The 27,409-nt window shown below is 39.2% G+C and overlaps 1 protein-coding gene across 12 annotated transcripts in view; it reads left to right on the top strand.

Annotated features, from left to right (window-relative positions):
* SIK3 (SIK family kinase 3) overlaps nt 1-27,409 on the top strand; it is a 263,876-nt gene that overhangs the window by 167,683 nt on the left and 68,784 nt on the right. For all 12 annotated transcript variants that reach the window (XR_008669499.2, XR_008669500.2, XR_008669501.2 and 9 more), the window contains exon 4: nt 6,209-6,370. Coding sequence is in view for 4 of the 12 variants with exons in the window: in XM_019036698.4 (XP_018892243.2) it covers nt 6,209-6,370 (162 nt within the window). In the remaining 8 variants the exon portion in view is untranslated. The remainder of the gene's footprint in view (nt 1-6,208; nt 6,371-27,409) is intronic.

Raw genomic sequence — 27,409 nt, 5'->3', positions numbered from 1 at the left:
CAGCTTTCTTTGTAATAGCTAAGAACTGGAAACAACCAAAATGTCCTTCAGTAGGTGAATGGATAAGGAAACTCTTGTACATCTATTCCATGCTGTACTACTCAGCAGTAAAAAGGAGCAAATGGGGCCAGGTGCGGTGGCTCACACCTGTAATCCCAGCACTTTGGGGGGCTGAGGCGGGTGGAGCATGAGGTCAGGAGTTTGAGACCAGCCTGGCCATTATGGTGAAACCCTGTCTCTACTAAAAATGCAAAAATTAGCCGGGTGTGGTGGCGCACACCTGTAGTCCCAGCTACTCGGGAGGCTGAGGCAGGAGAATCACTTGAACCCAGGAGGTGGAGGTTGCAGTGAGCCAAGATTGCACCACTGCACTCCATCCTGGGTGACAGAGTGAGACTCTGCCTCAAAAAAAAAAAAAAAAAAAAAAAGGAGCAAGGTTAATAGACACATCAACTTGGATGGATCTTAAGGACATTATGGTGACTAAAAATATCAGGCCAGTCATGGTGGTTTATGCCTGTAATCCCAACACTTTGGAAGGCCTAGGCAGGAATATCACTTGAGCCCATGAGTTTGAGACCAGCTTGGTCAACTTGGTGAAACCCTACCTCTAAATAATTAGCTAGGCATGGTGGCAGATGCTTGTAGTCCTAGATGCTTGGGAGGCTGAGGTGGGAGGAGGTCAAGGCTGCAGTGAGCCATGATCTTGCCACTGCAGTCCAGCTTGAATGACTTTGTCTCAAAAAACAAACAAACAAAAACAAGAAAATAAAAAAGCCAGTCTCAAAAGGTCGCCGACTGTATGATTCTGTTTATATAGTGTTCTTAAAATGATGAAATTACATAAATGGGAAACAGATTAGTGGTTTCTAGGAGTTAGGGATGGTGGGGCGTAGAGGAACAAGCGTGACTGTGTAGGGGTAGTGCAACAGAGATCTTTGTGGTGGTGAATATTTTTGTATCTTTTTTTGATACAAAAAATTGAACAGGGGAAAAGGCAAGATCCGTTTACACATGCAGGCATATATGTGAGAGTACTCAGTAATGATTGAGTCCGAATAGTTGTAATTGCTATTGTAGTAATTGCAGTTGTTGCTCCACAAATCTACACATGTGATAAAGTGACATAGAACTATACATACACATTGTACCCATGTCAAATTCTGGGTTTTGATATCGTTCTATAATTATATAAGATTTAACCATTGGCGGAAACTGGGCGAAGGGTACACGGGACCTCTCTGCACTGTCTTTGCAACTTCCTGTGAATCTATAATTATCTCAAAATAAAAAGTTTTTTAAAAAAAGATTACTAGCTTGGCTGCTCTTTTGAGGAGTAATCCTAGGAGGTTATTGCAGAAATCTAGGAGTGAGGTAGTTGCTGTTAAATGAGGCTGGTGGCACTAGAGTGGAGTGAAGACAGGGGTGAGAAATAGTTGGATTCTGAATATGATTTGAACGTAGAGTTAATAGAATTTGCTGATGGATAGGATGCAGGGTGTGAGAGAAAGAGAAGAATGAAAGATGCCGTAAAAGTTTTTGGCCTGGTCAATGGAGGAGCAAAGAAAAGAGATAGTAACAAGAAGCAGCAACAAGTCAAGAAGCCCGGTAAGAGGTAGTTGGATTCTTGGCAAGAAAGACAAAAATGACAAACCCTCTTCCTCTAGTCAGTGGCAGCCACGCCTGGGAGTTAGAGGACAATAGGATATTAAAGTGACTGCACTCTTATTAACCTGCTTAGGGGGAGCTGAGTTATCTTGGCCTCGCCCTGCTTTTTTGGAAAGAAGCGTTTGTTTGATAAACAGGAAGTCGTTTCCATGGGTGTAGGAAGAAGAAATGATAGAACTGAGTGGCAAAGCAAAGAACTACTAGCTGTGGTTAGTTTGGAATTGGCAGAAGTTTTTTCAGGTAGTCACCTAAGATGAAGATGAGCACACATATTGCCTTTTCCCCTTTCTAGGCTGGGTTCATTCTTCACTGAAATGTGATATTTCTGCCTATTGCTTGTCCTGCTGTCAGGGTATGTTCATTTTCAGCTAGTGTTTTGCATCAGCTATGAGTTGTAGACTTAGCAGACAAATGGAGACACTGTCTGTTTAGAGTGGAAAAGTGACTTATTTTAAGAAATGTTGGCTCCGCACCACTATCCCATTAGTGGCATACCTCTGACACTCCATTGAAGCTGGCCTAGGGAAGGTAAGACTGGCTTCTGTGTATTTTTGCTCTTTGAAAGGTCAGAACCTAAATGTACCACAAGATATTTTCTTCCTGAGTAAGATTGGGACAAAATTACAAACAGTGAATTCTGAAGCAAACTTACGTGCTGGTGCTCTAATACTTTAGAAAATTCAAAATCGATTTCCTGTACTTCTAACAATATTACTCTTCGTCGGGTATGTAAATCTCTTAGTGTCACTTACTTCTTTTCATTTTGCAAGGAAGGGCAGACCAAAAAGATTAAAGAAGACCAATGCCAAGTCGTGGTCATGGGAAAGTGGGAAAGAGAATTTAAAAGCACTTTTTACTTTTTTTTACTTTGTTTTACTTTTTACTTTTGAAAAGCACTTGAAACAGGAGAACCATTTTTTTTCCTTTTAACCGAGAGTCACCTCATCCCTGTCTGGGTACATGTTTGGAGTGAAGTTGTGGTCAAAGAAAACTTTAAATTTGTCCCAGACCTATAATGGCAACTAAGTAGATAAGTAGTTGATTGATGGTGAAAAAAGCTTAGTGTGATGGACTTGACTTTATGCAGCAGGTGTCTACTTGAGGTTTGTTTAGATTGGTGGGGGTGGGGAGGGGGCAGGACTCTAGCTGGGGGCATGGCTGCAGTGTGGATGATTGGGATGAGGATATGGGTAGTATCTGTGGCTCAGTATTTAGGAGAGGTAGTTCACTGAATTGCCTGGAAGAAACAGAACAACTCTGGAGTTCCTTGCAATTGGAGTTTATCCTGACGAGGTTCAATGTATATTTTACTTTGCATATTGAGTGGATTCAGGAGCCATTTGGTTTCATTTGCCTTCTGAAAGTACTGCAGTATTTGTTAAAATGCTGTGACTATGTGTTAAGTCCAGGCTGGGCTACAGCTCTGGATTTCTTCACTGAAAGTTAAATATCACATTTGAACTTGAAGAATGTTTGCTGCCTGCCTCTAGAGCATATATGAATATAAAGCAGCTATTTGTCAGCAGGCAGCTGAAAGGCGATTTTCAGCAGGGACTGAAAACCACTGCAGGCTGCTGGCTTCCTGGCACACCCACTAGACCTCGTAGGTTTGCAGTGAAAGCAAACCAATGGGAGTAGGGGTTGGGGGGATAAGATGGGCAAAAATCAGGGCAGAGGCTGAGGTCTGAATGCGATTGAGCCACTGGAAGGAGCTTGCATGTGAAGAGCACAGTGCTCCCAAAGAGAAGAAAACTTGAACCCCAAACACAATGGCTAGGAGCAAATATCTAATGTGAACACTTTAAAAAAAAAAAAAAAGTGATTTGTTCCGTAAGTGTATTTAGAGTCCAGGGGAAAAAAAAAGTGATTTGTTTATCTTCTTTGTATCTATAACTATAGGGGTACTGAAGGTAACTTTGGGGAAAATATTATAGTTTAAGCTGTATTACCCAGTGCGCTATTACAGCTACCTTTTAACCAGAACCATTAACAGTGACAATCGATGTGTAGAAAATCACCTTTAAGCTCTGCAGAATCCTGAAGGACTTTGTGCTCTATTAACTAGATGTTTAAGTATTCCCTATATAGTATTCAGTGGACCTTTTCAAAAATGTCTTTTGCAACATCTTTGAAAGTGAAAGTTTTAACGTATGATACTCTTAATCAGAGTACACGTTTATCCCCAAATATTCTATTCTTTCTTTGGGTATAGCATGCAACAGAGTTTACTTGTATTTAGAAGATCAAGAGGCGGGGGTATTGGCAGGATAAATGATTTGTCCAGGGACAACTGATGTGTCACTGTAGAGATAAAACAGAACTAGGCTGCATTCCAGCAGCTTCTGGCCTGTATAACAGTTTTGAGAACTTTCCAATCACTTTAGGAAAACAAGGTACTTAGAAATTTATAAAGAGTTTCTTAATAAAAGAAAATCACTTATTTTGGAAATTGTGAAATTAATCATTCTGCAGCATTTAAGAAGTGCTTTGATGTGTTCTGGTAATTAGTATTTACTGCCAGACAAATGTCTCTTGGGCATTTTAATTAATGGGTAGCTTGGCCAAATGAGCTTCTGATGGTAAACCTTCATAAGGGTTTATTTTTATGTTTCTCAAGAATAGCTGTCTCTTCAAAGCTCTTTAATTAGACAAGGTTTAGCAACTAAAACATATTATTAGAATAATTAGGCCTTAGGTTAAGAGAAATAGGGGGTCAAAGGAGCAGGTACTGTTAGAAAATGGCCTCTTAAAACATAGCGTTCTACCTCTGATGGATGGCCAGTTCTTTCACAGCTTCTGTTAAGTTACTCTCCCTAGTTTGGACTTTGTGTTGTTTAAAGTTCATAGCAGACCTCACCGGAAGCCTAAACACACCCGAGTGGGAGCTTACTTATCCCCACCTCTGACCTCCCAGGGAAAGCTTGATTCTAGTCCTTTTAACTGCTAAGTGGAAGACTTCTTATTTTCTCCTTTTTCTTCTATTAAATCGGTAATCTTGGCTATAACAATGACTTGTATTTTTGAGGGAGATGCTTCAAAAGCCTTGTGTGTGGTGAACAAAAATTACAATAATTCCTTTGAGGATCTTTCTTAATGATTTATATTATCTACATATAAGATATGTTCTTAAAGTGACTACAGTATTTGCATTCCAGAATGTTATATTTCTTGTCGTCAGAATGCAGTTTGAATTATTTTGCAATCTGCTCTGTAGATGGACTGGCATCTAACTCCCCTTCTTCAACCTTGTCCCCTGCCATTTCTTGCCACAAGCGCTCAGTCTCAGCAGTTATTGCTAGTAAATATGTGCTACCCTGAACTTCCTCTTTGTGGTGAAGGAAAGATACACCTGACTGGTCCTGTGAGGGAGTGAGATGTCACCAAAACAATTGTGTATTCTACCAAAACCGTTGATAAATCACAATGTATTTATCTATATTCCCTCATTTTCCACTTTCTTACTGTCTCAGGATGCTTAGGATGGCAAATATGTCCTTTTCCCAGCTAGATCAGTTGATTAAAGGACAGTGCTCATGAGACTATTAGACATTTCTAACAGAACAACTGTATCATAGCTGACATTTCTAATCCCACTAGCTGTCATGACCTATATGTGTTGTTGGTTTGATAAAGAACTGAGTCAAAGATATGTATGTTGTTGGTTTGGTATAAACCTACTGTTATTATTAGAAAGTTCTTAAAGAACCTGCTAATTCATCAGATCATTTTTGAATATTGAGGATAGCCTGCTTTATAGTATTATAGATTTTATCACCTGTAAATTCTTTTGATATACCTTAGTTAACAACATGGCCAATGAAATGATTTTATTTAAGTTGGTAGAAACTTCACTTGGTTTTTGATTGATGTTATCTGTAAAAATTATCATTTTGTAAGAACCATTTGGTGAGCCCCATAAATGCAGATATAAAGATGTAGGTATATCGCTATGCACTCCAGAGAACAGTTACCGAGTAAGCGTGTTTTTATGTCAAATCGAAGAACTTTGAGAAAGCAGAAAAGATAGTAACCTAAACAGAGTGCTCTGTCGAGGAGTTTTCTCCCCTTAGCAGTGACTAATTTCTGTCCACCCTTTCCTTAAATTATTTAATATTGGGGCCTTGCTTTTTTACCTCCTCTTTAACACAGGAAATATTTCTGATACTTATCTTCATGTGTGTGTTTGCTCATGTCTGTGCAGTCTTCTGCAGTGAGGATATGAAAAGAAAGGTAGTGAGTTCTATGACCCTTGAAAAACACCTTATAACCCTCAGAACTCTCTTTTCCTAATGAAAGTACAAGTGTGTTCTTATGCATACTTTTGTATAACAGGATTTATACTTAAAATAGTTTGGATACTTATTACTAATGAATTTTGATAGATGCAAACCAGGACTATCAATGTGCTGTTCTCTCGTTGCTCATTTTGCCTCTTCAACTCACTCATTTGAGAGGGCCCCTTGTAGCCCTCCTTAAGTCTACCTTTTGAAATTACACAAGTGTCCAAAATGAAAACTGACTGTATTCTTCTTCAACACAGACCACCTGGTGGCCCATGGTAGAATGGCAGAAAAGGAGGCACGTCGGAAGTTCAAACAGATCGTCACAGCTGTCTATTTTTGTCACTGTCGGAACATTGTTCATCGTGATTTAAAAGCTGAAAATTTACTTCTGGATGCCAATCTGAATATCAAAATAGCAGGTGAGAACTGTACTAAGGATGTCAGATAGGGACAAAGGAGCTTTTCCTTAGGGTTCTATAAGCAAGGGATTATCTGTTTCCATCTCTTCAGAAAGAACTATTGTGAAAGTAAGGACAATTTAAGATGAAAAAAAAATAGCCTGAAAATTGATAAACTTTAAAAGTACTTCCCCTCCCCTGCCTTTTTTTTTTTTTTTCGAGACTGAGTCTCATTGTCACCCAGGCTGGAGTGCAGTGGTGCAGTCCTGGCTCACTGCAGCCTCCATCTCCCAGGTTCAAGCGATTCTCCTGCCTCAGCCTCCCAGGTAGCTAGGATTACAGGTGCGCATCACCACGCCTGGCTAATTTTTATACTTTTAGTAGAGTTGGGGTTTTGCCACGTTGGGCAGGCTGGTCTCGAACTCCTGACCTCAAGTGATCTGCCTGCCTTGGTCTCCCAAAGTGCTGGGATTACAGGCGTGAGCCACCACACCTGGCCTGTTTATTTTTAATGTAGTATCAGCTGGAACTAGGCTGGGGAGAAAGAAGGGAAAGGTGATATTTAAAATACTATTACTTTGGTTAACAGGTCCTTTTTTACATAAGAAATAAAATATGTAATAAAGTGGAAAGGAAAACTACTAAAATTGTATACCCTCTCACCTTCACTTGAGAAGGTTGATTTATGTCACTGCTGACACAGAGCATACTTATTCTAAAGGCTGTAATTGTATGATAATTTAGGAAAAATAGATCTTAGAGTGGCTTATAGGCAGTCCAGCTTTTTGTCTTCTCAAATTTTACTAGTCTGCTTATCTGACAGTGCCTTGAGAGCACTTTTCACTGCCTCGATCTGTTCATGCCTAATTTTAGTAAACTATCAGCATTTTGCCTAATGAATACAAACTCACCATTTACTAATAAAATAAAGTGACTGCAATCTATAGAGAAACTGTAAATATGAAAATAAGCCATTTATGTTTGCTGACACTTTCCGGTATAGCATCGTGTATCCCCGGTCTCCCAGATAAAAGGAAGGACATCTCATATAGAAAACTAAAATATAGCTAGAATGTAATTGTCTTGAAAAGGCAAGGTATAAAGCAGTTCTAAGGATTTTCTTCCTTAGTAGAAGTGGGATTTGAGAGTTTGGATTTTTATCATAGGTCAAAGTTACCTAAGGGTACCTTTGCAGGGTCACAATTCTTCTGAGAGTTGCTTTTGTGTAGATAAGCCTGTTCACTTTTACATCCTGGAGCATCACCTAGCTTTTTATCTATCTGAAACTGACAGCTACACTTTTGTTTAGAACTTTCATATCATTTATAAGTTCTTTCAGTCCTGCACTAGCTTATTACAGAGTACACAGGAATTAAAGGCTTTCTTTATCTTATATAAAATCATGTTTTTCCTTTGCTCTCATGTCTGTTTTATTTTCTCCAAAGCTCTATAGATACTGGTAGTTCCCACAAAGGTGTGTGGCATGGAAAAGCCTGGCAATTTCAAACCTTCTTTTGTAATTATTTGTTGTAGCTTCAATTAAATTAGTACTAATAATACCTACTAAACTTCACAACCCTTAAAACTGTAATAAAAGATTGATTAGTGTCTTATTATTACTATAACAAATTACCACAAACTTAGTGACTTGGAAAAACACAGATTTGTTAGCCTGTAGTTCTGGAGGTCAGAAGTCCAAGCTGGGTCTCACAGGGTGAAAGTGAAAACAGCAGTAAGGGCTGTTCCTCCTGGAGGCTCTGAAGGAAAAATGTGTCCTTGCCTTTTTTAGCTTCTAAAGGTCACCTGCATTCTTTAGCTCAGCCCCTTCCTTCCTTCACTCCAACCTGTGGCTTCCATTGTCACATCTCCTACTCCTAATTCCGACCCTCCTGCTTCCCTCTTGCAAGGACCTTTGTCATTACATTGGGCTGTCTCAGATAATCCAGGATCATCTCTCTCCCACCCCCACCTTTTTTTGTTTTTGTTTTCGAGACAGGGCCTCATTCTGTTGCCCAGGCAGGAGGGCAGTGGCGTGATCTCAGCTCACTGCAACCTCAGCCTCCTGAGTATCTGGAACGACAGGTGCGCGCTTCTATGCCCAGCTAACTTTTGTATTTTTAGTAGAAATGGGGTTTTACCATGTTGGCCATGCTGGTCTCGAACTCCTGGCCTCCAGCGATCCACCCACCTTGGCCTCCCAAGGTGCTGGGAGCCACCATGTCTGGCCTCATCTCCCCATTTTAAGATCTTTAATCATGTTAATACAAGTCCTTTTTACCATGTATGGTAACACATTCACAAGTATGGGGGATTGGGATATAGATGTATTTGGGGGCCATTATTCAACATGCCACAAATGTCACTGTAAGGCTCTTTGGATTATAGATTAGGGTAGTGAATTAAAAGAAGGCCCTCTGGACATGCACCACCCACTCTGCACTGACCAGCCCACCTGGATAGCAGAGGACACCCCCAGCCCCCACCAGGCATTGAAGACATAGTTTATTTCCTCGTATCCTTTCTCCTTGGGTGTAGTTGGAGTGGGGAAGGAGGGAAGACTGGGGTAATCTCCATTCCTTGGGCTCTGTGCCCGAGTCCATGGTGCACCACTGTGCTGGGAGCTGTGGGGCCTGCTGCAGTGGGAGTGTGTGGAACACCTTGACCAAAGGAGAGCTTTGTCTTGTGTGTTTTGAAAAAGGCTTAATGAAGAGAATGTTGTTCATTCTTAGTAGTATAGTTTGCAATTCTTAATGACAAATAGTAAGTTTCGGTAGAAAACAAAACAAAAAGAAGGCCTTCTTTATATTCTCTAGTTTTATTTTCCCTCCGCTGACCCAAGGTTAAAAATTTTCTTAATGCTCCCTTGGTTCTTGATTTTGAATTTAGGATCATTTTGATTTAGTTAAAGAAATTTCTTTTTTTTTTTTTTTTTTTTTTTGAGATGGAGTCTCACACTGTTGCCCAGGCTGGAGTGCAGTGGCATGATCTCTGCTCACTGCAACCTCTGCCTCCCCCGGGTTCAAGCGATTCTCCTACCTCAGCCTCCCGTGTAGCTGGGATTACAGGCATGCGCCACCACGTTCTGCTAATTTTTTGTATTTTTAGCAGAGACGAGTTTTACTATGCTGGCCAGGCTAGTCTTGAACTCCTGACCTCGTGATCCACCCGCCTCAGCCTCCCAAAGTGCTGGGATTTTTTATAGGCCTGAGCCACCACGCCCGGCTGTTAAGGAAATTTTATATCCTTTAGTTTTTACATTGAGAAACTCAGAGTAAAAACAGAGATTATTGATAATTGAAATTGGAAACTCTACTGAAATATTTGGTAAGGAGATTTTTAAAGACTTTTCTGTTGTTGTTGTTGTTAATAGTTAAAACAAATTCAAGGAGTCACAATGAGAGTGTCTACCTGCTGATATATAATTACAGACTCCAGGGTGCTGGCAGCCAGCCTTGGGCTCTCTCTGTGTTAACACATATACTTTGGCAAGATTTTTAAGTTCATTAACCCAAAGCGTACATTTTTATTATTTGTTTTAAGAGCAAAACAGAAAAATAAATGAGCACCTCTAGTTTTGCGTCCTGCTACAATACCTAACGTTAGCTTTGCTCATGCAGTCTTTCTCTTATATGCCATCATTACTCAGTTTCTCAGTCATTGCCTGAACCTCCTTTCTTGCACATAAATTAAATAGAATTATCATTCTCACCTCCCAGTTCTTTTTTGAACTTAATGGACTAGTGGGAGAAATGCTTCTAGTTGAAGCCAACTAGAACATGACTAATTTTGGAGAGGTAGGTTGGATGTTTTTGACAGGATAAGGTCAGATAGGTAACGAAATCAACTTTAATTCTAAAAGCCAAAAGTAACTTTCAGATTCCTGATCTTTTCAATGGCCTCCCTTTTGGTAAAGTATCTTAAATGTCAGTAAGAAGAAACTACTATATATGAAAGAAACATGCAAGAGAGAAAAAGGTTTTTTTGGTTTTATTTTAAGAAGTTAGTCTTGGCTGGGCGCAGTGGCTCATGCCTGTAATCCCAGCGCTTTGGGAGGCCAAGGTGGGTGGATCACCTGAGGTCAGGAGTTTGAGACCAGCCTGGCCAACGTGGTGAAAACCCGTCTCTACAAAAGTTCACAAATTAGCTGGGCATGATGGCGGGTGCCTGTAATCCCAGCTACTCACGAGGCTGAGGCAGAAGAATCACTTGAACCCAGGAGGCAGAGGTTGCAGTGAGCTGAGATCACGCCATTGCACTCCAACCTGGGCGAGAGAGCAAGACTCCATCTCAAAAAAAAAAAAAAAAAAAGAAGGAGAAATTAGTCGTAAGCAGCTCATCTTTAAAATAATCGTATATGTTATAGTACCAAAATAACTTGGAACTAATAAAACTCAGATTAGGAAGTATAAAAGATTCATGTTTTCTCTATGCTATTGTTTAATTGATTTTAATGAAAATAATCATGCATCCAGTTTCGTGTAGAAGATGAATAAATTGGTCTGTGGATATTTGTGTTTACATTAATTTATTTTTACTTTTTGTATTAATGTGGTGATTTACATTTGATACTGTTTGTTTGTTTTGTAGAGACAGAATCTCACTATGTTGCCTAGGCTGGTCTCAAACTCCTGGCCTCAAGCGATTCTCCTGCCCTGGCCTCATAAAGTGCTAGGATTATAGGTGTGAGCCACCATGCCCGCCCCTTCCCCCTTCTTTTTTAAGAAACTAGGTCACCTTCTGTTGACCAGGCTGCAGTGGCATAATCATGGCTCACTGCAACCTCAGCCTCCTGGGCTCAAGTGATCCTCCTGCCTCAGCCTCCCAAGTAGCTGGGACTACAGGCATGTTCCACCACACCTTGCTAATTTTAAACATTTTTTGTCACTATGTTCCTCAGCCTGGTCTCAAACTCTTGGCCTCAACCAATCCTCCCTCCTTAGCCTCCCAAAGTGTTAGAACTACAGGCATGAGCCACCGTGCCTGGCCTACATTTGATATTTGATACTGTAAAAAGCTAGCTATCACAACTGTCCATACGAGTTCTCTTCGAGAGAATAAGTGTTCCCTGGATAGATATATATTAGTTATAGATATTATAAGTTATAATTATAGTATAAGTTATATCTTCAGTCATAAATACCATGATTCAGCTGTGCAAGGTGGCATGCATCTGTAGTCCCAGCTAGTTGAGATCAAGGCTAAGGCAGGAGTCTTACTTGGACTTAGGAGTTTGAGTCTAGCCTCATAGTGATACCTTGTCTACTGAAAAAAAAAAAAGATTGAACTATTGTTCCACTGTTTATGATTTTTTTTGTGCTTAATTCTTATTTGTGAATTTTTGTTCTAGTTCTTTTTCTAGAGAGAATAAAGCCCAGGTGAATAACTTTGTTTTCTTTCTGGTTTTAGAATTATTAGTAACAAATCCGTGTTCTTAATGGCAGTAGCAAACCTGTCTTCTGTAGAATTTTTAAAGAGATGTTTCTGTCATTAGTAATACAGAAGAAGCCTTGATCATTTTCAGAATAAAGAATTTTACAACAGGGAGAGGTGGCTCATGCCCGTAATCTCAGCACTTTGTGAATCCGAAGTGGGAAGATCACTTGAGGCCAGGGTTTTGAGACCTGGGGCAACATAGGGAGATTCCATCTCTTTTTTATTAAGAAGAAAAAAGAAAAAACAAGAATTTTATTTCTAAAGGCAGTTACCAAGTCTAGAACTAAGAATTTGTGGAGGTAATCTAGAATCTTATTTGTTAACGAAGCCTCCTTGCATAATGGCACAGAAGAGAAAAAAGAAGCATGAAACGTGACTCCAGCCCTAAAGAACTGAGGCTATATGGGCAGCAAACATTAGATCTTTGAAAAGTTAGTAACACCAAAATTATACTTTGCATATATATAATGTACTTCACTAAGCGTTTTTACATGTATCACCTAATTTTATTGGCATGCAAATATATCTTATTAAAAAAGTAAAATCTCTTCATCTTCTGGCACTTTTAACTCTCCAAAACCTCTGAATTTCTTGTAAAGAGCACCCAGGCAAGGTATAGAGAACCCCAATGCTGGGAAAAGAATAGGATTCTTGGCCTCCGACTTTTAACTTTTCTTGCCTGAGATGTGTAAGGATCCACAGAAGAGCAGTTGAAGGGGACTGAGGAGGCACAACACAGTTCACTCAGCATGGAGCCGGCATCGCTGGATGATAGTATCCTTAACAGCTACCAAATTATAGTTGGATACAATAGAAGAGATGTTACAAGGCACGTCATGACTCATTATCACATTAATTGTACAGTCTAATTAGCATAGGAGTTCAGAGGATGATGGAAGTACTATAGTTTGTAAGATTCCACCAGATTGTCAGTTCCACAAGGACTGTAACCATGGCCTGTTTATTGTCACACTCCCACTGGCTCATACATGCCTGTTCTGTAGCAGGTGCTCCCCAGCTTTGTCGAACTGAAGTTCAGGCAGTACTCATAAAGGACATAAATATTGTATTGAGGACATGGCATTTGAGGTGCGTCCAGTGTCATGTGATTGGATGATCAGGTGTAGAGGAGAGAATTCCAGCAAGTGTTAATAAGGCACCTGTCAGTTGCAGACACTGATATAGGCACGAGGGTACAGCAGCCAGTAAGATAACCCCTTGGAACTTATATTCTAATGGGGATAAATAGACAGTAAGCACAAATAAGCTCTCATAGGGCTGTGACAAAGATAAACTCGAGTAACATGGCAGAATGATTTGTGCGAGAGGTACTGCTTTTAGCCAGGATCTTCAAAACATTCCACGCAGAAAGAAGAACAATGCAAAGGCCTGAGAGAGATAAATTCAACATAGAAGAAAGGGGTAGAAGAAAGTCCAGCATGGCTGGAGATAATGAATAAAACAGGGATTGGAAGAAGTTGGGGTGAGAGAGATGGCAAAGGCCAGTTGCACATGGTTAGGATGTGGGATTTCATTTAGGTTCCAGTGGGCACTGAGTTGGAGCAGCGTGGGCAGCAGTAGAATGCACAAGGTCTATTTGAAAAAAAAAAAAAAAAGGGTGAGCAGCTCAGTGGAAGGGAAGGCTAAAGGGGAGGAGTCTCCCCGAGAAGGCAGGAGCAGTAGATGTTTATATTAGATTGAAATCATTTGAATATAAGATATAAGACTTAATTAATCCAATTCAGTATGGAGACGGCAAAAAGCTGGAAGCTGAGGGAAGGGAAGGGCCTCCTGGTAATAGGAAGGCCAGTTAAAGGCTGTGAATGGTAAAATCCCGCATGAGGGTGATGGTGGCAGTAAACATGCAAAGGAAGAAAACGGCAACAAATTCAAGAGAGAAAGCAAGCGAGAACTTCTAGGACCAGATAACCAATCATATGTCTTGACCAGGAAGAGGGAATTTTGAAAGATATGTTTAGAAATAAAGAAATGAAATTTTCTTACTGATGGATTATATTAAGCTATCAAAAAAATGGTGTTTTGAAAATGGTTAATGTATTGCTATTCAAAAGTAATTTTAATGTCCTTGTCCCCAAAGATTAAGTAGCAAGGTGTCTATATTTAAAATAGATTGCCTGAGAAAAAACTGAAATGTAGCTGGCTTACTCCCTGAAGAAAAGTTCTTTCAAATGCTTAGACGTTATAAGAATGTTTTGAAAATCGTGGAAACATTTTTTTTAAACCTAAGGAAGTTGGAAACTTTTGTCTTTAAATGTCGACTCCCAGAATGGTCTCCATGAGATAGTTTCCACTCCCGTGTTATTGTTTTAGTTGGCAATCAGTAGACAGCAAAGATCAGAAATGCAACTATAGAAAGGCCAATATCCTGGAAAGAATTTTCAGAGCATGGATTTAAGGTACCATGGAAAATTTTGACCTTAATGCAGTGAGAGCTAGACCATTTTATTATTTTTTAGGGAGAAATTAAAACATTTCCTAACTCAATTGACCTTTCACCCTTAGTATGAATATACTGAGATACTATCATATAGAAAAGAAAGGTTGGAAACCTTGGATTTTTGAGTACCCTTCCACAGTGTGATGACTGACAGTGCCTCTGACTGGTCACAGGAAGTAGTTATGCAATACTCATTATATCAATCTAAATTTTATTTCATGATTCTAATGCCCTTTTTTTAGGTTATCATTCATTGCACCTCCCAGGTTGACATGTCCAGTGAATTGAGACCAGAGAGGCCTTTGTGTTTGTCCTGAATTCATAATAGAGTCTAGGAATTTTAATAGCTAGACCTGTGTTCTTGCCCTGAAATGGCATATGACCATTACCAAGAAGCTGCTCTAAATAACCTTCCTGCACGTTGACCCTTGGGAAAAGAAAATTTGAAATATTATCTCTCTTGAATCCTATTCCTGAGACTAGAACTTTACAAATTTGTATTCTACTTAATGTCATATCTATATTTTTTGATATTAAGATTATTAACTTAGTTTAACACAGAAAAAACGTTGATGTTCCAGGAAGGTGCACCCTATTTAGCCTACGGTTTCACGTATATCTTGGAACACTGAAGTGTAACACCTGAGGCTGTGTAAACAGAGGCCAGCCTGAGAAGCTGAGAATCGAGAATTTGATGCTCAACCATAGATTCCTCTTACTCACACTTCTAGTTTGTGCAGAGTGACTTCTCTATTACTTTTCCTCAGCCTCAAGGATTTTCATGCCATTATCTATTAATTGCACGTCACTTATTTTGGGGATAATTAGAAAAAGGGGGAATGAGAGGTTGGGAATAGAAAAAGGGAGAGAAGCAAAGGGCAGAAAAGAAATGGAAGCTTTTGCTTTGAGGTCTTGTGGGGGTGGGGGTGGAAAAAAAAAGTGTAGGAGAAGCCTGAGCCCAAAAGCTTGCCTCCTCCCTCTACAGGGAAAGGGAGTTGAGCGGAGTGTAAGAGGGTGGATGGCATGCGCTTCTGACCTACCAAAGCATCTGGAAATTTCAGACTGCTCTTTGTCTCTGAGACTATGTTGGGCACAGCATTGAATAAAGTGTGGATCAATAAGTATGTGAAGTGCTGGATATGTTAATTCACTGGATTTAATCATTCCTCAGTGTATACATGTATCATAACATGTACGATGTACCCTGTAAATATATACAACTATTGTAATTTGCCCATTAAAATAAAACAAAATATAAATAAAACATGAGCAGTGATGATTAAAAGCCAAAGTTTCATCTTAATCTGTATAATATCTAGAACAAAGAAAAATAAGTTTATCGGCATTTTAGTGAAGCTGCAGAAAATGACAGCTTTGAAAAATCTCTAGCAAGCAAGGTATGGTTTAAGGAAATTAGGTGTACACTTAACCTATAGTTTGTTTGTTTCCCCGTTCCCCTTCCCCTTCCCCTTCCCCTTCCCCTTCCCTTCCCTTCCCTTCCCTTTCCCTCCCCTCCCCTCCCCTCCCCTTCCCTTCCCTTCTTCCTTCTTTCCTTCCTCTCCTGTCCTCTCCTTTTCTCTTTCTTTCGTTCTTTCTCTCTCGCTCTCTTTCCTCTCTCTCTCTCTTTCCCTCCCTCCTTTCCTTCCTTGCCTCCCTCCCTCCCTTCCTGTCGCTCAGACTGGAGTGCAGTGGTGCAGTCATAGCTCACTGTAACCTTGAACTCATGGGCTCAGGGGATCCTCCCACCTCAGACTCCCAAGTAGCTGGGACTACAGGTGGTTTGCTACCATGCCTGGTGAATTTTTAAATTTTTTGTAGAGATGGGACTTGTTTTGCTGCTCAGGCTGGTCCTGAACTTTTGAGCTCAAGAGATCTTCTCACCCCACCTCCCTAAGTGTTGGGATTACAAGCATGAGCTACTGTGCCCAGCCTCTTACCTGTAGTTTCTAGTTTAAGAAGTTTTAGAAGAACATTGATATTCTATCCATTTATAGTAGTGTTTTACTTTTATTAGTGGCTATAGAAACTATAAGAACTATAGAAAAGTTATAGAAACTTACAGTTCTTATAGGAACTCTAAGAACATTTATATAAGTCTGCCCAAGATCATGTTTCCTCATGAGGATGGTAAGCTCCTCAAATGCAAGTTGATGTTGGGAAGGGACTAACGAATCACCCAGAGTGCTCCTTCACTCTGATTCTGAGGCAGTCTTTATCGTGTTGTGTGAAGCGTGTTGGAAGCCAGGTGTGGTCGCACGAACCTGTAGTCCCAGCTACTCAAGAGGCTGAGATGGGAGGGTCGCTTGAGCCGCAGAGGTTGAAGCTGCAGTAAGCTATGATTACACCATTGCTCTCTAGCCTAGGCGACAGAGCGAGACCCTGTCTCTTAAAAAAAACAATAAAATTTTTTACTTTTTGTAGAGATGAGGTCTCGCTCTGTCGCCTAGTTTGGTCTTGAACTCCTGAGCTTAAGTGATCTTCCTGCCTCAGCCTCCCAAAGTGCTAGGATTATAGGTATGAGCCACTGTGCCTGACCTAAAAAAAAATTTTTTTTTTTTTTGGCTCACACCTGTAATCCTAGCACTTTGGGAGGCCGAGGTGGGCGGATCTCGAGGTCAGGAGATCGAGACCATCCTGGCTAACATGGTGAAACCCCGTCTCTACTAAAAATACAAAAAATTAGCCGGGCGTGGTGGCGGGCGCCTGTAGTCCCAGCTACTCGGGAGGCTGAGGCAGGAGAATGGCGTGAACCCGGGAGGCAGAGCTTGCAGTGAGCTGAGATCACGCCACTGCACTCCAGCCTGGGCGACAGAGCAAGACTCTGTCTCAAAAAAAAAAAAATTAATGTGATATTATAGAAATTTAAAATTAAAGCGATGTCAAAAAGAGTGAGGCTGACTTTTTAGGCAAGCCTTTGCAAGGTGGCAGAATATTAGTAAAAGTCCCCATTATATCAGAATCTGGTTGTCATTTATGAGTTCTGAAATATACCTTATCAGTTCTCTTAAAATCATAAGAGAGTGAGTATAATATTTGTATCAGTTTTCTTAGCATCAAAAAGTACAGTTTGCTAGTGGTAGGCATGGGTATTTCATCTAGTCTTTTTAAAATATCCTGATTTGAGTGGTCTTTGGCTCGTCGTTGCGGAGGCTATACACAGACCATCCTTAATTTACCATCTCAAGTAGTATACAGGATCTTTTTCCCAGCCAGTGATTTCTGAATCCTCAGAGATTCTCAGTGTTCCAAGACATTCATGTCATACAAAGTGATAATGACTTTTCTATTTTTTAGAAGTTAATAAATATAATTACTTAGGTCTTTCCGCCCTTCTTAAATGGAATAGTTTGAGAGCCTCTGAGTATAAATCGAGTCTACCTGCTGGCAGGGCGCTAATGAGCATGCTTATGACTTGGTCATTCCATTTATTGTTCAAGTAGTTGGTTATCATAATAGCTTTGACCAGGGTACAGTTTTTCATTGTATTTTATTAAGTTTACATCTATTATGGATCACTGGATTATATAAAGCATAAAGAACACTAATGTTGAAATTCAAATTGATGAGGATAAAAATGATAATTCTATAATGCCTCAAGACAACATTCACCAAATTCATGATTTGTCTTTGTTTGGCCATGGTTCTTACACAGCACATCAAATTGTGTTTCTAGGGCCTCAAGAAACAAAGTTTAAAAATGTCACATTACATACATACACACAAAATATGTATATACCACATGTATATACATTTTTTACGCACATATCCGTATCTATATCTATCTATCTATATTATATCCAGTTTGATTTATTGGGAATAAAGACTATCTACATTCATAGTGTATTATTTGCAAAAAAGTGCTAATAAGTAATGACCCAATATTTGTTAATCCATTTCATTATTTAAAAGCAAGGCATGAAAATAATTCATTTAATCAAGTCTGGTTTTTAGGTTCAAACATGTAAGTTTGAAATCCTAGGTCATGAAAAGTATTCATCTGTTTTGTGTATTATAGTCTCAGTATATTTGTGGCTTCCAGAGCCAGGTGCCGTGGTTCATGCTTGTAATCCCAGCACTTTGGGAGGCCAAGGCGGGAGGATCCCTGGATACCAGCCTGGGCAACATAATAAGACCCCGTCTCTATCCCACCGCCTGCCTCCCCGCCCCATCAAAAAGAGAAAATACACACACACACACACACATGGATTCCTACTAAACATGATATATCAATTTTAAATAAATACTTTTTCTTGAATAATTGAAATAAATAGTGTGGGTCACTTGTATGATGGGATAATATGAATTTGTCTTAAAATTCATAGTGAACTTTTAAATTAATTTTTAATGTACTAATGTAAAATAAAATGTCTTTTAGCTAAAGTCTCTTCTGTATCATAAATCATAGAAAAATGACAAAATTATTTTTAAAATTTCTTTCCTGGGAGGTTTTTAAGATAATACATTCCTTTGAAAGGAGTTTGTGAGTCAGAAAAGCTGGAAAATAAGAAGGTAACTGTACTGATTTCTTTACATTCTAATCCAAGTATACCATGGTTTTCTTGATCAGATTGAGTGAGTCTGTGAACTGTTGATAGAACCTTCTTCAGGAAAGCCCCATTTCTCTAGAATATACCAATTGCCTCTCTGGAACTTTTCCTTAAAACTCATCCAGTGGTTATAATTATATAGTTACATGTGTGCTTGTTTCATGTGTATCTCCCCCACTGGACTAATCTGCTACATGAGGGCAGGGACCATGTCTGTCTTGTTCACCTTGTACTGAGAATACATTTGTGGTCCATCAAAAAATTGAGGAGGCAGGCTGGGCGTGGTGGCTCATGCTTGTAATCCCAGCACTTTGGGAGGCCCAGGTGGGCGGATCACCTGAGGTCAGGAGTTCGAGACCAGCCTGGCCAACATGGTGAAACCTTGTCTCTACTAAAAATACAAAAATCAGCCAGGTGTGGTGGCGCATGCCTGTAGTCCCAGCTACTTGGGAGGCTGAAACAGGAGAATTGCTTGAACCCAGGAGGTGGAGGCTGCAGTGACCCAAGATGGTGGCATTGCACTCTAGCCTGGGCGACAGAGTGAGACTCCATCTCAAAAAAAAAAAAAAAAATTGAGAAGGGGAGTACTTTATTCCCATTATCATATTTTCACATCACCTTTCAGTTGGGTTACTTTTCAGATGTCTGCTCTCATTTGAAGTGGTTTTTTTTTTTCCTATTAGCTTTAATCTAAGATAGTATTTTGTTACCTACTCTTAATTTCTAGGTAACACCTTAGAGCTTCTTAAGTGACAATCCTATCTTCTTTTCTCTAAAAGTAGGCTTCTGCTTATCAGACCATATGTCTTAGTTTTTAATTTGGAAAAAGGTTTTTGTTTTGCTTTTTTGTTTGTGGTTTTTTGTTTATTTGTTTGTTTTTTTGAGACACAGTCTCACTGTGTCACCCAGGCTGGAGTGCAGTGGCCCGATCTCTGCCCACTGCAACCTCTGCCTCCTGGGTTCAAGTGATTCAAGAGAATTTAAGGGGACACTGATTCATCATGTTCTATAAAAGGCACACTAAAATTTTGTATACCATGCTCACCTATCATTATTAGAAACTTACCTGATTAAATGATTAGGCTTTTATTGTTCTTGTTGATATTCTTTAAAATCATGACTATGATATACTCATTAATGTTTTTAAGAATTCCAGTGAGTACTGTTTGCATGTGTTGTAGAAAGTGTCTCATTATAATCCTTTCCTTTATACATCTAGTCAGTACTGAGTTTGATGCAAAGATCCTATATTGAGGAGGTGTTTGGAGATTTATATGAGAAGGGTTGGATGTTGCTATCTAAAATAAATAGAGTGGAGAAGATTGGTTTATTACCTCATTTAAAATAGCTGAGTTCAGCTATCGTACCTGCTAAGGTGTTTTGGGATAAAAATACATAAGTCACTCACTGGAAATGCCAATATAATGCTGATCCAAATCTCCCCCCAAATAAGATGATGACTTGATTTTTTTTTTTTCCTTGAAGGAATTTTCTCTTCTGTATATATGCTAAGGCTGTGAGTCGGGAGTTTTTGGCATTACTTCTCTATTAGCTCCTAGTGAGGAAGTTCAGCCAGGGGTTGAAGTGATTACTAAATCCTGAGGACTTCCCAATATCTGTTTTTAAGAGTGAACTAATATTGTGACTTCTGAGAACTTTGAAACTCATCCTTTGTCACTACCACAATTCTGAGATCCACCCACTTGACTTTTGTTTTGTTCAATTTCAAATAAAGCCCTTAGGTCATATGGTTTGGCCAGTGACATTATATAGGAAAAGCAGATTTAATTCCTTATTAGCGTCATGTTCCATTTTAATAGTCAGTAGAACATTCTAAATCCTATTTATATACTGTTCTTACACCAGTCTTGATCTTTGGTTCTTTGAGTCATTTCTAGCAGCAACATTTCTGATTATTAGAAATTTCTAATAATTGGAAATTAATCAAGGACCTAATTATTTCTGTCTTCATCTTTGGGTCTCTAATTGCAAATGCAGTATTGGGATTGTGAATCCTCAGAAGCTTTTAGTTTTGAAAACATGAAGGATCTTGTCAGTGACTTTTGGTGAGTTTGTTCATTTAGGGTAAGTAAATATCTTCCCACTTCACTTTTTCCTCTCTGCTCCCTGCTTCCAAGCTATTTACTTATACAGCAAGGAAGTGAAGCACAAGTTACCCTTGGAAAGCAGGGTTGGCCGTCGCTCAAAGCTGTACTGTATTGCCTTAGGAGACACTGAGAACGCTAGTACTGGCTGGAAAGTTGTGCCTAATCTGTTTACATCTGCTTTGGATTGTTCTTTGGTTAGCCAAAAAAGAAGTCAAGTTCATTGCTCTAAAGTGGTAGACCAAATAAGAAAATTGCCTGTTGCAGTTGCCCTGATTTATAAATTAATGCCACCCGTTTTGCTCTTTTCCCTTACCACATACACATATCCAGTTGATGATATACTTATTTTTAGGGATATCAGTTATCACTACCTTATATATCCCCAGGCTCCTGATCTCACCTCCAACAAAGAATTCCAAGTCTCAAAATTGATAGTAAGCTCTGGTATTTAAGCCTTCCTAGAAGACAGTCATATGGTTCAAATTAAAGTCTCCTGCTCCGTATTAAGAGAAAGGGATTTAAGTTGCCGTTTCAGCCTGCGGACAAATGCTAACCAACTGGGGTGTTGGGGGTTGGAAAGCAACTTAACAAATTATATTGAGAGCCGCTTGCGAGTGGAGAAATAAATGACCATGGCCACACGAAGAGACCAACTTCGCTCCACTCATATGGCTTCTGTTGTGTAGGTGTGCGTATCCATCTTAACGAGCTTCTTCTGTTTCTGCCTGTTCTTCCGTAACTCTTTAGAATATTCATCATTTTAATGTTGAATCTGTAGGTCATACATCTTTCCCATTGCCAGTAAATAAGCAGTAAGGGATATCAAGTATTTTATCGGCATCAGTAGCTGAGAATTACATAAAACTAACTGCTCAGTGTTTTTGTTCTTATTGTTCAAGATGATGTCTTAAAGTCTTTATACTTAAAATAAAAATTTTAGTTATAGAATAATGTAAGCATACTATAGAAAATTTAAACAGCAACAAAACCGTTTTAAATATTCAAGCTGCAATCCCACCTCTGAAACCATTGTTAACATTTTGAATGCATTTTCTTTTGTCTTTTTACTATGCATGTTTTTCATACTTATAATCAGTGTATTTACAATTTTATATTTCCCATGTTGCTCCATATAGTCATCATTTTTTTTTTTTTTGAGACAGAGTCTGGCTCTGTCTTGCCCAGGCTGGAGTTCAGTGCCACCGTCTCAGGTCACTGCAGCCTCCGCCTCCCGGGTTCAAGCAGTTCTCCTGTCTCAGCCTCCCAAGTAGCTGGGACTACAGGCATGTGCCACCACACCCAGCTAATTTTGTATTTTTAGTAGAGATGGTGTTTCACTGTGTTGACCAGGCTGGTCTCGAACTCCTGACCTCAGGTGATCCACCTGCCTCGGCCTCCCAAAGTGCTGGGATTACAGGCATGAGCCACTGCACCTGGCCTCATCATTTTTAATGAGTGCACATCAAGTAGATGTACCATAATTTACCTGATCTACCCCATATTGTTTTTGTTTTGTTTTGTTTTGTTTTAAAAGACAGGGTTTCGCTCTGTCACCCAGGTTGGAGTGCAGTGGCATGATCATGGTTCACTGCACCTTGAACTCCTGGGCTCCAGGGATCCTCTAGCCTCAGCCTCCCAAGTAGCTGGAACTACAGGTGTGCGCCGCTTCACCAGGCCCCATATTGTTTTATGATCTCACCAATTCTTGGTATTAGCACGATCCTCACTTTTTCTTTGGCATTTATTACTGCATTCTAAAACTTCAAAGTGTGTTTACTTAACCTTTTGAACATACAGGGAATCCTTTCTTTGCCTTAAGTTTCTGTGTTTTTTTTTTGTTGTCGTTCTTGTTTTTCACTTATATTGAAGTTGTCATTCTTCTGGATTTTTTTTTCCTTTATATTTCACCAGCATTTGGCCTGCTAGCACTCTTCATCTTGAGCCATGTGAACTAAATTTCAGCTTATGGTAGTCTAGTTTACTTTATGTCCTCTGGAATCCAGCTAGTGGTAATGATCCCAGGCCTTGTCCCTTTCTCTTTCCCAGGCTGACTTGAGCTGGAGCAGTACAGCACTCCAGTGTTCCTTAGAGCGATATGAGCTCTGGAATGGTAAAAGAAGATTGTTACCAAATACAAAGTGCCTGTGGTTTTGGGGAGATGATGAGGCTCTGTGTGTTTACTGGCTGCTTACCTTTGGGATTTGAATAACTTAAAGATTATAATCAGAAAAAAAATAGATTATTAAAAAAAAGTGAGGGGAGAGTTAAGATTATCTGAAAGATTACTAAAACTATGTCAACTTTCAGTTATACAGGTTTTTAAAAATATTATCTAGGGTTTTTTTTCTTCTTTTCTGGCTATGTTTTTTCATTTGATAGTTTACTTAAGTTGGACATATTGAAGGAAAAGAAGGAAAGCCTATTTTTTTTTAGTGTTCTTCGTTAACAGCTCTTGTTAGAACTAAGGAAGCAAGTGATATTATAGACAAAAATGAATTTTTAAATTAACTATATGTAGTGTATACTAGCTTTGTCTCTTACTTATATGGGTTACTGAGAAATAGTTATTAGTGTGGGAGTAATACTAATATTTTCAATCATGTGAATAATAAGCATATCACTCACACCTAATTGCCATTTTAGCATTAATGATTATACCTATCACTAAAATATTTACTCCTCCTTTAAAATTATATTTAATGATAACTGGAAACTTCATCATTGTATATATTCTTCCTAGATTACAGTTTTTCTTCATATATGAAGATTGCTATTTTCAACAAAAACTTCAGTTGAGATCTCTGTCTTACCAATTAGTTCCCAGTTCCTACCCTCTGAGTTCTGATACATTCATTTCCTATTTCAAACTGTATCGCTCTTTTCTTCCCTTTCTCCCACCCTCTCTGTTCTTAGTTAATCAGTGAGTTGTTTTAAGATATTTATTGAGTGCTTTCTCTTCCTGTCAGCACTGTGCTAGGCCCTAGGAAATCAGTGGTGAGAAAAACCTCTGCCCTCAAAAGCCCTAATGATTGTGGAGCTTAGATCCCAGAGCAGTGGTTCCAAGTGGCGAGAAATAGCAGTGGAGGAGGAAAAGGAGCTATTCTTGTCTCTTTTATCTTTCATTTATTATGAAATATTATGTTTATACACAAATTTTCTTTAAGCATCTGTGTATACTTTAGTGAATCACTAGAAGCAAATACCTGTGTAGTAATTGGCACTCAGGTCAAAAAACTAGAAAATTTCATCAGCCAGGCTGTACACCTCATCACAACCATATCCTTCCCCCAAGAGAAAAAAAAATGTTTTTGTACTTTTGTGTTAATCACTTATATGCTCTACTTTATATGTGTTTTTTTTTTCTTTTAGTAGTTTTGCCACTGATGTAATGCGTAATGCATTACTTAGGAGTTTTGCTCCAAGGGATGCCATTTATATTGAATATAATGTGTAGTGGGTCCATCCTTAAGCAATATAGTTTTGCTTGTTTTGAATGATACATGAATAGAATCATATTGATTATATTATTTTTTGTCTGTTTCATCCAACAGTCTGTGAGATTTATCCATGTTGTTTGTATAGCTGCGATTTATTCATTTTTATTTCTATATAGTATTCCATGATATGAATATACCACAAGTTATTTTTCCATTGTACCTATTAATAGCTATTTTAAAAGCAGAAGCCCCTATTGCTTTCAGTTTGGGGCGCTTACTAACAGCTGCAACGAACATTCCTAAACATTTATCCTGGTATACTCTTAAACATTAGTGTGTATTCTTAAACATTTAAAAGTGTAAACTGAGAAGTGAAATTGCTGGGTCATATGGTGTGTGTTTTTAGTTTTTATTTGGTAATGCTGAACTGTTTCCAGTAGGTGTGAGAGTTCCACTTGCTCCATGTCCTCTCCAGTGCTTGTTATTATCTACTTTTAAATTTTTGCCCATCTGGCAACTGTGTAATGATTATCTTGTTGTGGTTTTAATTTTTACTGTTTCTCTTTAATAATGAGATTGAGCTTCTTTTTGTGTCTCTTGGCCTTTTTTTTTGTCAATTGTCAATAGTCTTTTGCTCATTTTTCTACTGGATTCTCTATTGGTCTTATTGATTTATAGGAGTTTGTTTCTTTTTGATAGTCTGGATACAAGTCCTTTGTTTTTTTTTGTTTGTTTGTTTTTTTGTTTTTTGATGATTGATTGGTTGGTTGGTTGTTGAGATAGGGTCTCACTCCGTCACCCAGGCTGCAGTGCAGTGGCGTGATCACAGCTCACAGCAGTCTCGACTTCCCAGGCTCAGGCAATCCTCTTGCCTCAGCCTCCCGAGTAGCTGGGACCACAGGCATACACCACCATGCCTGGCTAATTTATATTTAGTTTTTGTCAAGACGAGGTCTCCCTGTATTTGCCCAGGCTGGTCTTAAACTACTGAGCTCAAGCAATCCTCCTGTCTTGGCCTCCCAGAATGCTAGGATTACAGGAGTAAGCCACCACGCCCAGCCGAGTCCTTTATTTTATAAGTTACAAATATCCTCCCTCACTTTGTGGTTTCTCATTTTCTCTTTAACGTGTGTATAAATTTTGGCATAATTCTAATGTAACCAAGTTTACCACTTTTCCCTTTATGATTAGCACTTTTTGTTTCTTGTTTGAGAAATTCTTCCATCCCCTGAGGCCATAAAGATACCTGCCTTTTTTTTTTTAAATAAAAACGTGATAGTTTTACCTTTCACATTAGGGCTATAATCCACCTGGAATTAATTTGGGGATAGAGTGTGAGGATGGCAGCCTATGTTATTTTTTTCCATACGAATAAGGAGTTGTTCCTGTGCCACTTTTTGAGAAATGTATCCTTTTCCCATTGATATACAGTGTCTACCATTCTTTTCTATGCATGTTTTTAAAAGAAACTTGACGCAGTATTCCTGAAGCATTATGTGTCTTTGGGAATTAACATAAGCAGAGCAAAGGGTGGCAGTCAATTATAAAATGAAAAACAGTAAACTGTAATAACTAAGGAATTTGCAAGTTTTTTGTTTTTTTGAGACAGTGTTTTGTTCTTGTCACCCAGGCTAGAGTTCAGGGTGCAATTTCGACTCTGGTGCAACCCTCCGCCTCCTGGGTTCAAGCAATTCTCCTGCCTCAGCCTCCCGAGTAGCTGGGATTTCAGGCACCTGCCACCACACCTGGCTAATTTTTTATTTTTAGTAGAGACGGGGTTTTGCCATGTTGGCCAGGCTGGTCTTAAACTCCTGACCTCAGGTGATCCGCCAGCCTCGGCCTCCCAAAGTTCTGGGATTACAGGTGTGAGCCACTGTGCCTGGCAAATTTTTAAATTTCAATAAAAATAATTATGGGATGTATGTGAACTTAAATATAAACACATACATGATGCTGAAAGCACAATGTGGGCCTGGACTTTGAGGGCACTGAGAACTGGCGTTATAGGCTGCATCTGGTTCATACTAATTTTTCTTTAACCTTTGTACTTGGGAATGTTACTTTTGAACCTCACGTCTCAGGCATAAAACAAAAATAATGCTCATCTCAATGAGGTAATAAATACAAGGTGCTGTAGCACAGCACTCAACAGAGGGTCCTTTGAAAAACAACTGTTTAATACTGCAAAGTGCAGCACAAATAGGAAAACTGTTGCACTGGAGAGATGAGTCAAGGACAGTCCAGTTCCAAGTCTTTCTGGGATACATGGCTCCCTCCAGGGCTCTTGCCACTCACCTGCATGGCCACGACGTTCGTTTCTAAGTACTCTGAATGTATTTGTATATAACTTAGGATTAGTATCTGTTGGTTGTCATCAATCTTGGTAAGAAATGCCTAATTTTATTCACAGCTTGACATTGTAGATAACTCTGAATGGATCTGGATTATATTTGTAGTCCATTTCTGTGATGTAGCCTGTCTTTACAACAAATAAACAAAAATTCTGAGGGGAAAATGATACCATTTCTCATCAAGAATAATTATGTCATCATTTGTTTTCCCTCAGATCAAAGTTACATAACACTTGGATGAGATTACATGGATGCTGTAAGCCACCTTTTTCTGCTTTTCTCCTCTCTCAGCTTCCTTGTTACATTTTCCTGACTTTCTTCCTTTAGCCGCGCTTTCTCTCTCCTTTTTGCTGCATCCTCTTTCTGTTCTCGCACCTAGGGAATAGGAAGTACCTCTGGGTGTTTTCGAAGCCGTAATTCTCATCCTTCCCTTTTCTCTACTTTTTCTTTCAAAAACATTTTATCCTTTTATTACTATAATTCAGTTTCTCAGAATATCTTCACTTAAATTTCTGATCACCTTCTCAAACTCAGGACATAAAGAAAAAGTAATTTTTTTTCTTCCCATACCAACTTCTGCTTTCCGTAAGTCTGTCATCTGCTCAGGGCCATATTCTCTACTTCTCCTTCTTTTTCATCCCATATATTCTGTTTGTTATCAAGTACTGTCCGCTCCTTTCAGAACATCTTTTGAATTGTTTTTTTAATTTTCACTATCTCATCTGA

Source organism: Gorilla gorilla, chromosome 9 (genome assembly GCF_029281585.2).
Source record: "Gorilla gorilla gorilla isolate KB3781 chromosome 9, NHGRI_mGorGor1-v2.1_pri, whole genome shotgun sequence".
Lineage (NCBI taxonomy): Eukaryota > Metazoa > Chordata > Mammalia > Primates > Hominidae > Gorilla > Gorilla gorilla.
Note: the sequence above shows the minus strand (reverse complement) of the source record. Positions and strands in the feature narration are given on the sequence as shown.